Genomic DNA, 12,316 nt, shown 5'->3' with positions numbered 1-12,316 from the left:
GAATAGCGAGTGTTTATTGTTTATATTTATTATTATATCGTTCTTACCAAGTATTGCAGAATAACAAGATAAATAAGATGTGAAAATAAGATAATTATTAATATGTGTGCATGGAGCCGTTGGTTGTCGACCCTGATCCATTACATTTTGCTAACAAAATAAAAAAAAAATTCTTCGACATAAGATTACTGGACCATGTAGGATATGTGAATACTGTAAATTAAATCTTCTTGGTATAAATATTACAGCTGGTTGAAACTAGTTACATTTGATTATTGGATTAATGTTAAAAAATACTGGTACTTGTAATTAACATTGTGTGATAAATCACCAAATGTTTTTTAACACTTTTTTAAAATTTATTTTTCTATAATCAATACTAAAGTCAGTTTACTTGTTTTATTTTCAAAATTTATTACTACTTGTTTCACTTCGTTTAATATTTTAATTTTATAATTACCTCCCTTGAAAAAAAAAACATTGTTTGTTTTCTCCCCTGACAAAAAAGTCCCACGCGCGAGGTACTTTCCAACAGGCAAAAGACGACAGCAAACCGCTGTGAACTGTCTTACACCCTGGTGCACTCTCGGGACTAACACTAATATTGTGTGTGTGTGAGGGGGGGGGGGGGATTGTGTGATGGAATCTAGTATGGCGGGAGTTGAATGTTCGGGTATTTTTGGTGGAGTCTATTTTTGTATCCAGTTTAGATTTGGGAGAGTTTAGTTGTGTCCCTTTGTGTCGTTTTTCAAGGGTGATTCAGGGCTATGGGAGTTGTTTCCCTTGGTGAACTTTTCAAGAAAGGATGTTATAAATCTGGCTCGCTGAGGAATGGGATTTAATTTTTAATAAAAAAATATTTAATATAATGTATCACTGTCTTTCTTTTTAAATAGTGTTGATGTTTTTCCGTTAACAACTTAATAATAATTTTTTAAAAAGTTTTAATTAATTAATATATTTTTTAAAATGTGTCTGTATCTTTATTTTTAAATAGTTATTATGTTTTTAAAGTTACTAATTAATATTTTTTAAACGAGTTTGTATACCTCTTTTATGAAGATTATAATAATTAATTAAAATTGCAAAAAAATTAAATGAAGTTTCCCAATCATCAATACAAAATATAAAAGCGTTATGTTTTACATGAAGTCATCAATTTTTATTCAAAGTTGGCTCATCATCTTTTACCGTTCCTGCCCAAGACACATGGGGCAGATGAAATACAGTTCACCTGTTTCAGTGACTTTCGGCATATGCAGGGATAGTGTGGTCAGCACTTTGCCCAGTCGCCTTAGTTTGTTCTTTAACGTGAAGTAGCTATACATCAGAGCTGGGTGGACTCATGAAAGTTTTGCTCAGTTTAACCCGGATTCGAACTCAAGACTTTCGGGTTAGCAGTGCAGCGCCTCGCACACTTAAATTTTTTTTTAAAAAAGTAGTTACTCTATCAAACCAGGCGGTCAGTGAGGTCGATGAAGTAGAGTTCACCTGTTTCTTTGACCTTGGTCTATGCTGAAAAAGTGTGTTCATTAGTATATCCTGCCTCCTTTATTTCACTAAGTTGAGGCATGTACCCATCAGAGGTGAGTGAATATAGGAATGTCCTTGGGACTCCAACCCGGTATCCGAACTCGAGAATTTCGTGTTAGCAGTTGTGTGCTCTACAGTTCGACCACGCCGTCCCATTTAAAGGGTTGGTAACAGCCTAGTAATTTCATTCAAAATATTCAGGGTTGAGGGTGGGGGGGGGGGGGGCTATTTGGTATCTTACTCAACCGAAATCTTTTTTCTTCTGTTTCTAGATCTGTTGGTTTATTTTGTGGCAACGAATGCCTATGCTTGATTTGTCATAGATGGGCTATGCATTAGAGGCAAATATTAAAGTGGCCTTTTCATACGATTGGCCGAGGTAGACATTACCATAAAAGTGGCCGAGATTGGCCTTCCATACAAATGACCAATGTTGGGTTTTCCATAAAAGTGGCCCAGGTGGTTTAAGTTGGCCTCTATGGACGTAACATCGCCTCTCGTTGAAATCACGAACACGGCAAAAGACAACTCACTACAAAGTTGTACAATGGCAGTGATCAAATACCTAGTACGACGTGCTGTTATCATAATAACTCCCTCAAGTTTGAACCAGTAAAGTTATTTTGGAAGTTTTAAATGACAACACTATGATAGCAATCTTAGAATTAAATCAACGTTTTCGTGTAATTAAAAATGTATAAAATTTCACAAAACTCTTATGACAAGATCACAGAGCTCAAAATTTCTAAAAAAAGTTGTTTTATATATTTTTTAAAAATTACCAGAGAAAATCATTTAAATAATATATCACATTAAAAATTTCTGTATGCTATATACATGCTATATATACATATTGAACTAAAACGAATGTAATTTATCTAAGCATATACAAGTTACAAATATAAATAACATTATAGAGTAAATAGGTTTTCAATAATCGAACTTTGTTTGTAAACAATGTCACGTGGTCATACTAAAGTCGCGTGCTGGACTCTCCGTTAGGTTGTCTGTCTGACGTGGCACCAGTGTCTGTCTTCTCTGTAGAGTCTGTCTGGAATCGCTTGCAGAAGAAGACTTTCTGCATGGCGCGATCATAGGGTTCTAAAGACCGTAGCGGCTGGGGTAGGAACATCCAGTCTTGGAGCTTTCTGGGCAGGCCCTGGGGACGTTTAGCCTGCAGGCATTTGATGACGCCGATGATGATGAAGAGAAGGCAGACGGGCCCGAGGACGCCGAGGAGGACGTACCAGCCCGGGATGGAGAGAGCGAAGACTAGGGCGGGGAAGAGGAAGAACATGAGGAGGATGTAGACGATGGCGAACCAGCGGTACTCGGCCGTGCAGTTGCCTAGAAATTTGGCAAGCGGGATGGGGAAGCGGAGGTAGGGGATGGGGTAAAACAGGAGGATGCCGGTGATGTTGAAGAAGAGGTGGCAGAAGGCTGCTTGTAACGCGTTTCTGAGGCCGTCCGTGTTGGCTAAGGCTGAGAGAATCGCCGTGGTCGTGGTGCCGATGTTTGACCCCAAGGTCAAAGGGTACATCCGGTCGAGTTCGATGACCCCGATGCCGACGAGCGGGGTGAGGGTGGAGGTGAAGATGGAGGAGCTCTGGACGATGATGGTCAACCCGGCGCCGATGATGATGGCGAGGTATCCGGTGAGGTAGCCCAGCGGTCCGGGAAAGTCCGCGTTGATGAATGTTTTGATGATGAGAGCGATAGGGCCTTGGAGAAGGGAGTGCAGCAGTTTGACAATGGCGACCAGACACAGGCAGAGAACGGTAAGGGAGATAACCATCATGATTGCTCCAATAGCTTTGTCGTTTAATTTGGAGTATATTCCCTTGAATGAAAACTCACCTAAAGGTTAAATATAATAAGTATTATATAACAAACATCATAGTTACATTTAAGAATTAATACTAGTTAATTGTATCAAAAATATTTTAAATATATATTTTATATTCATATGAAGAAAACCGGGAATTTTGTGAAATTTAGGAAATTATAAATAACTTTAAAAACATCACAGGTAGGTTAAAAAGCTTGTGTTTCTTACCTAACCACTTTTCTTTTTTAAAAATGTTAATTTTATATAGATAAATATCCAACCTTACGATAACTCTAGCACTGGAGTCGACAACCTTTGAGACGGTAAAGTTACAATTTACAAAATATCCCAGTTTTTTTAAAGAGCCACTAACATTATTTTTTCCAATATTTTGGTATTTGACAAGGATTAGGTAAATACATTTGACTTTGATTTGAAATAAATAGCGCTAAATATGAACTTATTATTTCATATAAAAACAAACAAATGTTTCGCACAAAAACTGTTTTAGCTAGATCTGCTATGATAAAATTAGAAATCACATAATATAACTATAGGGCTATCCCAATCCACTTTAGAAGCCAATAAATTTTTCTTTCTTTATTTACGGACACCACTGGTTCAGTAGTTATCTTTCATTGCCAGTGCAGGCCTCAGCATGGCAAACTCCGACTAACTGGTTTGGATATCGGTTTAATTACTGTATCGGTCGCTTATGTCCATCGGTTCTCACAAGGCTTATCTTTCACCCCACGCGAACCCAGAGTCTAGTACCTTATAGCTCAACCGTAGGAAACTAATATTTGACATACTTCGTCACTCAGGTAAAATTAATGCATACTGACAGGTAGAGGAATGCATTCTGAATAAAATAACATTCCCCATGTAACGACAATCGAAAAGGGCGGCCCTTGGGCAGTGGCAAACATGGGATGTCGTTACGGTGCTGGTTACAGCACGGCTGTGGGGCTGGGCCTGGTGCCAAGGCGGCTGTCAGCTGTCCATTTACTTTCTACCTCACCTATTCTCATTGTTCTCTAGTGAGTTTTTTAATCCTATTTAAAGTTGTTTTTCTTTACAGAATAATATTTTTATGAATTTTGAAAATGAAACTATATAATTATTAATCATTGTGCATGGAACTGGAGAGCCACACCATGACATCAAGGGAGATCCTGCTCTAACATATTAAGTGAGACTTCAGTAAATACGCAGAAATAATAATTTTTTTTTTAATTAATTCAATTGTTTTAAACATTTAAATCAGTAATAATAATATATTTGATCGATTTTACATAGCATCAAAGACATGAATAATCAACATCAATTGCATATATAATAATCAAAGGGAGAAAATAAAATGGCATAATAACTAGATTAAAATAAGGTGTGCAAACTAGGTTTCTCTTGACTGCTTAGTTTAGTGTGCTGCGGAGTCACAAGTTCACATTGTAGCCACCCATGGACAGAAATAGAAACGACCGTAGGAGAAGTGTCTCTGTAATACACATACTGATCTATCATTCCAAAACTTTCCATGACATAAAATTGACCCTTGGCAATGAGGGCACGCTACATTGAAATATCCGCCAGTCCGGTTGAGTGGGGGGAGGGGGGGAAGTGTGTGTGTGTGTGTGGGGGGGGGGGGGGTTTAAGGTGTGTATCTCTTTCTACCATTCAGGTTGTGCATTTTAAAACCCGGGAAACAGAAGACTGTTCTAATGTTAATTTACTTGGGGGCTGATCGAGTGATGTTTGGCTTGAGACTGTCTAAATTAAAATTAATACTTTATTTATTTATTTCCTGTATATTTCTTTTTTCTCAGTTAAGTGAGAGTTCCCAGTCTATGACTTAGCTTTGCTTGAAATATTTCTTTTAACTCGATGTCCGTGTATTTTGTGAAAAAATATCTGACTTTATTCCTAATTTGCCATATAGTCAATCTATAAATAGCCGTTGCTACTAGTCTGTTTTCGTCTTCTGTTCTTTGTCTAGCCGTGTTAATTAAATTAAGTGTGATTGCTTTATTTGTTGTGGCTGTTTGATTGGTGGTGTTTAATATTTTCGCAAGTGTTTGCTTTGCTTTCTGTACTAGTATACAATCTAAATAAATGTGTTTCTCAGTTTCTTGTATATTTTGTTTACACGTTTGACATGTTATTTTAACATTTTGATTTGACTTTGTATTTCGTGAAACTGGAGTTGTATTAAAAATCAGTATGTATGCTACTTCCCTTTCTTTTGGTGTAATGCGTTTATTATGTAGGTTTCTAAATGTATCTTTAATGTCTATTATATTGTGTTCCCTGGCCCAACTAATTCTCTTGTATAAGGGTGTCGCTTGTTGTTTGATTAGGATGTCGTATATTTTTTTTGTGTCTTCCCCAATAATGCTTTTGTTTCCTTGGAATGTTGCTAGCGTTTCTTTATAAAAGCTGCCTATGACATTTCCCCCATAGTGTGGTGTTATGATGTTTAATTTTAAAATGCTCTTTATGTTTAACCCAATGTAGTATTGTGCTAATGGATTATAATGTGATTCTATCCTTATTCTATCCAGGTGTTTTAATCGGAAGGTGTTTATTTTAGTTTGAATGTCGTGTAGCCCTATACCCCCATTTAATTTATTTTGTATTAAGGTTTTGTGGCTAATTTTTCTAATCGTGTTTTTGAAAATGAACTCTCTAATGTGCTTGTTGTTTTTTTTTAATAAATGAGTTGGGTATTGTAGAGTTCGTCGCTACGAAAATTATTTTTGGAATGATATATCTGTTTACTAATGCAGCTCTGGCAAAAATGGTTGTATTGCAGTATTGGTATTTTTCCAGATTGTGATTTATTTTATTTTTCAGTGTGGTCCAAGTTTCTTGGTCGTTTATTGTGGGATCGCTAGTATAGGTTATTCCATAAATTTTGAGTTTGTCAGTTATTGTTATGTCTATGTGATAGTTATCTTTACCTTTCCATTTACCTATACCCATTACTTTTGATTTTTCTGCGTTTATTTTTCCCCCGCTCCCTTTCCCAAAGTTGTTGAATTTTTCTATTACAGTCTGTATTGCTTTTTCTGTTTGTACTAAGAAAGTATTGTCGTCTGCGTATGCAAGTATTTTCTTGCCTACCGTGTTTGGAATGTACAGTCCTTTAATCGAGTTGTCCTGTCTAATGTTTTCTAGTAGGGGTTCTAAGCTTAGGATGTATAGTAGGGGAGATAAAGGACAACCTTGTCTAACTGATTTCTGTATGTGAAAAGCGCTTGTAACACTGTTGTTTATTAATAAATGACTATGTGCATTGTTATATATTATTTTTATTCATGTTTTAAAATAGTGTCCTAGGTTGTAAGCATCTATTGTTTTTATTAACCATGTATGATCTACTCTGTCGAACGCTTTCTGTTGGTCGATGCTAAGAATCGCTAGTTGTGTGTCTTTCTGCGTGCTATAATGTATGATGTCTCTGATTAAGTGCGTGTGGTTGTGTATGTTTCTACCTGGTATGCTATACTGCTGATCGGGGTGTATTAATTTAGATATGAAGGGTTCGAGTTTCTAAACTAAAGTTTTTGTCAACATTTTATAATCACTGTTAAGTAAAGATATAGGTCTGTAATTTATAATTTTTGTCCTGTCCGTATCATTTTTGGGAATGAGTGTTATATATGCCCTGTTAAAATCTGTAGAACAATCCTCTCTTTCATGTATGTCCTGAAATGTAGCATGTAAAAGGAGTATTAAGTCATTTTTGAAGGTTTTATAAAATTCATTGGTTAGTCCATCTGGTCCTGGAGCTTTATTTAGTTTTAGTCCGTCTATACTCTATAGTCTTGGATATTTCCTCTTTAGTAATTGGCGCGTTGATTTTGGTACAGTCATTGTTGTCTAGCCTTGTTGTGTACTTAAGATAATGTTCTTGTATTTCATAGTCTGTATCTTCCTTATTGAAGAGGTTTTGATAGTATAAAGTAAACTGACGTTTTATATTTTCCAGGTCATTTGTTATAGTCCCGTCGTCATCTGTTATGCTACATATCTGTTTACTGTTGCAGTGTATTTTTTCCGAAATTGTGTTGTAATGGGAGGGGTCTTCGTTGCCTATCATATCTATTCTACTACGTATTAGCGCTCCCTTGTGTCTATGTGTTTGTATTTTGTTTAATTCTGATTCTACTTTTTCAATTTTGTCCTGCGATGCATTATGACTGATTAACGTATCTAGTTGTCTGTCTAGTAGTTCTTCCATAATTTTCCTATCTGTGTTTATTTGCCTTGCTATTTTGATAGAGTATTCCCGTACCATATATTTAAAATCTTCCCAGAGCTCTAGTGCATGTGTGTTTGATGCTCTCTGTGTGAGTTCTGATGCTAGCTTCCTTATTTCTGTGATGTATTCGCTATTTTCTAGAAGCGTGTTGTTGAGTTTCCAATATGTATTCTTTGTTCTGTGAGTGGGGTTAATTTGTAGTTGAGCAATAACTATTTTGTGGTCTGTAAATGTAAGTGTCTGAGCGAGGTGTTTTACTTTGTTTACCGTTATGCTTTCATGAGCATATATTCTGTCTAGCCTAGCTGCGCTATGATGTGTTCTGCTGTAGTGCGTTGTTTCAGTGAAATTTAGTGTATTCTTGTAGGTGTCTTTTAAGCTTGTCGTTTTTATTATATTGTTTAATGTATTAATTTGTTCTTTATCGTGTTTTAGCCTTTTCGTTTTCCTGTCATCTTGTCCTATTAGGTCTGTATCATCAATGACCATATTAAATTCACCTGCTAAAAGTATCGTCTTGTTTTTGTATTCGGTATTTATAAGTTCATTAAGCGTGTGGTAGAAATGTTTTTGTTCTTGTCTATGTGTTGGGGCGTATATATTGATGATTGTTATTTCTGTTTTGTCAATATCCAATGTGATGCATGCTATCCTGCCCTGTTTATCCGTGTATGTACTTTTAATTTTGTGTTTGTCTGATGTACAAAGTATACTGGTTCCTCTGCAGTTGGAACCAGTACTGTGCAGTGAGTTTTTAATACCGATGTATGCATCTAGTTTATTTGCTTCTTCTGTAGTTCCAATGTTAGTTTCCTGTAAAAGTAAGATGTCAATATTGTGTTTATTTATTATGTTGTTTATATAATGTTTTTTGTCCCTAGCCCCCCTGATGTTCAATGTTGCCAGAGTTAGCATGAATTATTTGGGGTTTTCTTTCGAACATCTGTTTCTGGAGGGCTGGATGGTGGTGGTCTTTTAACGCCAAACTTTCTAGCCGCTGGTTTGCTATCCCGTTGGGCCCTGGTCACGGCCCTTTGAGGTGGCTTTACTGTAGGTAATTGTTTTTTACTTGAACTGATTGCTTGACTATATGACAGTTGACCTGATACCTTTGTTGCTGATATACTTTGTGAGCTTTTAATTTCCTTTAGCGGTTTCGTTATGTTTTCTGAACTAGTGTTATCTTGAAGAATATCATTTGTTGTTTCGTCGACTACCTCCAAATTTTCTTGATCCCCATCTTTTTGAGACCCTGTTACTATGGAATTTCTGGTCGCTATTGTCTCCATGGCTTCGGCCTCTATGGTGGTTTCTGCTACGCTTTCGTTAGCTTGCTGCGGTGCTACAGTAGTATGATGTGCTTCAGTTTGGCCATCTACTCCAAAGGCATCTTCTACCTCTCTAAGCCTTGCTTCTCTAAGCATTTCATTTTGTCTTTCTCCGTCAACATCATAACTGTCCCAATGCTTTAAGAAATTTCTATTGTTACTTAGATGCTCCCTAACTTCTTCTTTATCATTTGCATCCCAAGGCTCAATTGCCCTGTACTGTCCATCTACTAGCTGGACGCCGTCAAGAGCGCGAGTCCTCAAATGCTCACACATTTTAGGCAGGTGCCTGTCTGTGTTGCAGTGGCAACATTGCACCCTCCTCCCATTGAGGATTATAAGGACTCTGCTTTCTTTGTTGGCCTCATTTGTAAGTATAATATAGTGTGGGACACTCTCCACATCTTCTTTTTCCAGAGAGATGGTGAATTTGACCACATTTGATTGGTCTATTCTCTTAAATGTTGGTGTTGAGTCCTGACTGCTTATAGATTTCAGAATCGCCATTATATCATCGTCGCTTGTCTTGGAAGGCAGCCATTTCAGCATGCCCCTTTGCCCAGATTTATCGGCGTGGGTTATTGATATTCTCTGCACTCTGTATCTGGATGTTACCCCAGGTGGCAAATCTCTGTGAAATTCTTTTAGGTGCATTTTCTCATATAGTTCCTTTGATCTAATGGTAACATACCATTTACGCAATGTCCCGTAGTTATACAGACCTTCAAATTCAGCTGGTGATAGGCTACATAACATACATAGCTCTCTTTTTAGTTCGTCAGCTGTGAGGGTAGCTAAAGAAAAACCCTCTTCTATGAAAATCTCTAGAGTTTTTGGCGCATGTCCTGCCAAGCCAAACTTAGGCAGGAATAGCCGTTTGATGTATTTTTCCGACATAGTTGTGCGTGAGGCCCACCCGTGGCCAGGCAACACACACAAGAAATAAAAAAGTACTTACAATGTATAAAATGTGAAGAAAAAAAATAACACACACACACAAGGTTTCAAATGGAAATACACACAAGTTTAAATAAGTAGAGATGAAATAAATCCAAAGTCACTGTCACATCAGTATTCAAGAATATGCTCAAAAAATTATATTAAAAACGAAGAGAGATCTTTTTTACAAGTGTTTTTATTACATTTTTATGTTTACCGCAAATTGTTGAGTTAAGAAAAACGTGTTAAAAAAATTTGCCGACATACGGCCAATTATTGAAAAATGGATAAAACACAATGTTAACAAACTTCTTAGTATAAATATTACAGCTGGTTGAAACTAGTTATATTTAATTATTGGATTAACATTAAAAATTACTGGTCGTTGTAATTAACACTACGTGATATATTATCAAATGTTTTAAAAATAGTTTTTAAAAAATATTTTTTTATAATTAATACTGTAGTCAGTTTACTTGATTTTGTTTCAAAATTTATTACAACTTTTTTTTACTTCTTTTTATCTTTTAATTTTATAATTACCCCCCTTGAAAAAACATTGTTTGTTTTCTCCCCTGACAAAAAAGTCCCACGCGCGAGAAATTTGACACAAAAGACGACAGCAAACCGCTGTGAACTGTGTTACACCTTGGTACACTCTCGGGACAAATACTAATATTATGTTGGGGTGGGGAGGGATTGTGTGATGGAATCTAGTATGGGGGAGTTGAATGTTCGGGTGATTTTGGTGAAGACTATTTTTGTTACGAGTTTAGATTTGGGAGATTGTTGGTGTGGGAGAGTTTAGTTTGCGAGAACATAGTGTGGGAGAGTTTAGTGTGGGAGAATTTAATGTGGGAGAATTTATTGTCGGAGAATTTAGTGTGCGAGAAGTTAGTGTGAGAAAATCTAATGTGGGAGAATTTAGTGTGCGAAAATTTAGTGTGTGAGAATTTAGTATGAGAAAATCTAATGTGGGAGAATTAGTGTGCGAAAATTTAGTGTGGGATAATTTAGTGTGGGAGAATTTAGTGCGGGAGAATTTAGTGTGGGAGAATTTAGTGTAGTGCTAATTCAACGTGTATTACTAATTCAAAGTATAATAACGTGAAATTTGCATTTAATTTTTGTAAAAAAAATAATAAAATAACAGGCTAAAATCTAGTTATTTCCCTTTAATTAATGAGTTTGTCTCCTTTTCTTTTTCACGTCATTATTCGTAGGAACGACGCCCATCACTTAACCTAATTTCTAGGAAAATGTCTTTAATTAGAAAAAACACATTATTTTTTGGGGTGTCTGTTCTCTTTACATTTAATTGGCTTTTAGAGTGCTCACGCTTCGTGTGATGTTCGACTTACTACATCACTTTAACGTGATCTTGCCTAAACATTTTTTCCACGTGATCCTAATTTAGGTTAAGTTTATCTATTTTAGGTCGTAACTTGACACTGACATGACATTATTTTAACGTGATCCGATGTTAAATACTACTACGCCACTTTAAAGTAAATGTGGCGTATATACAAGGTACGGCGTGAGACTACATTTAACCTGATATAACTGACGTGATCCTTTTCGCGGTGATTATGTGATAAATAATTTGAGGCATAAAAATTAAATATAATTCTCAAATAGAATACAAGCTTGTTATACACACGATAGGGGTCTGCGTGGTCGAGGTCTCGAGTTCGAACCCTCGGGCAGATGATGCTCGTTAGCTGGGGACAGCCACTCTTCTAGGAGAGACAACTCCAAAATCAAACAACTACTGCCTTGTAGTTTGTTTTTGGTTGGACAAAGGCTATGAAAGCAAATCCAAAAAAGAAAAACAGGCTAAAATCGGAATCAACGACCTCAATGGCGTATAACAAGTTGACGCGTATAGCCTACTTAATAGTGTTGGAGGGGATCCTTTCCCACACTAAAATTAAGAACGAAGAAGAAAAGAAGATACACACGATCAACTGATCACCACATGAACCTTTTTTCATACTAAAATAAACCTAACAAAACTTCAACCTAACATAATACTAAAATAAACCTAACAAAACTTCAACCAAACATAAAACTAACATGAACCTACTAAAAACTAACATAAACCTAACTTAAAGCTAGCACGTGGCTAATATTAAATTATAATCCAAGTCATACATAACATGAACCTAATTTGAACCTAATTTGAACCTTTAATGAAACTACCAATGGCTTAAAAGCGGAGTTAACATGAACCTAACATAAATGCTAGCAAGTTGCTTAATTTTACAGCTTAATAGAACATAACACGAATTACTAAATTGCACTCGATATTAAAGTGACAAGAACCTAACTTGAATTAATCGTACACCTAACATGAACCTAACGTGAACCCTACATAAACTTATGAACCTAACATAAATCTAGAAACCTTACATAAACATATGC

General features: G+C 36.2%; 1 protein-coding gene across 1 annotated transcript; it reads right to left on the bottom strand.

Moving 5' to 3' along the window:
- Positions 1-2,506: 2,506 nt before the first annotated feature.
- Positions 2,507-4,392, bottom strand: LOC131950324 (sodium-dependent phosphate transport protein 2B-like). The gene is made up of 2 exons (XM_059312431.1): positions 4,383-4,392; positions 2,507-3,390 (listed from the first exon to the last, which is right to left on the bottom strand). The coding sequence occupies exons 1-2, from the start codon at positions 4,390-4,392 to the stop codon at positions 2,507-2,509; spliced, it is 894 nt and encodes a 297-aa protein (XP_059168414.1).
- Positions 4,393-12,316: the final 7,924 nt, after the last annotated feature.

Source organism: Physella acuta, unplaced genomic scaffold (assembly GCF_028476545.2).
Source record: "Physella acuta isolate Inbredline_101_S28 unplaced genomic scaffold, ASM2847654v3 ptg000753l, whole genome shotgun sequence".
Lineage (NCBI taxonomy): Eukaryota > Metazoa > Mollusca > Gastropoda > Physidae > Physella > Physella acuta.
This window is presented reverse-complemented; position numbering and strand designations above follow the sequence as displayed.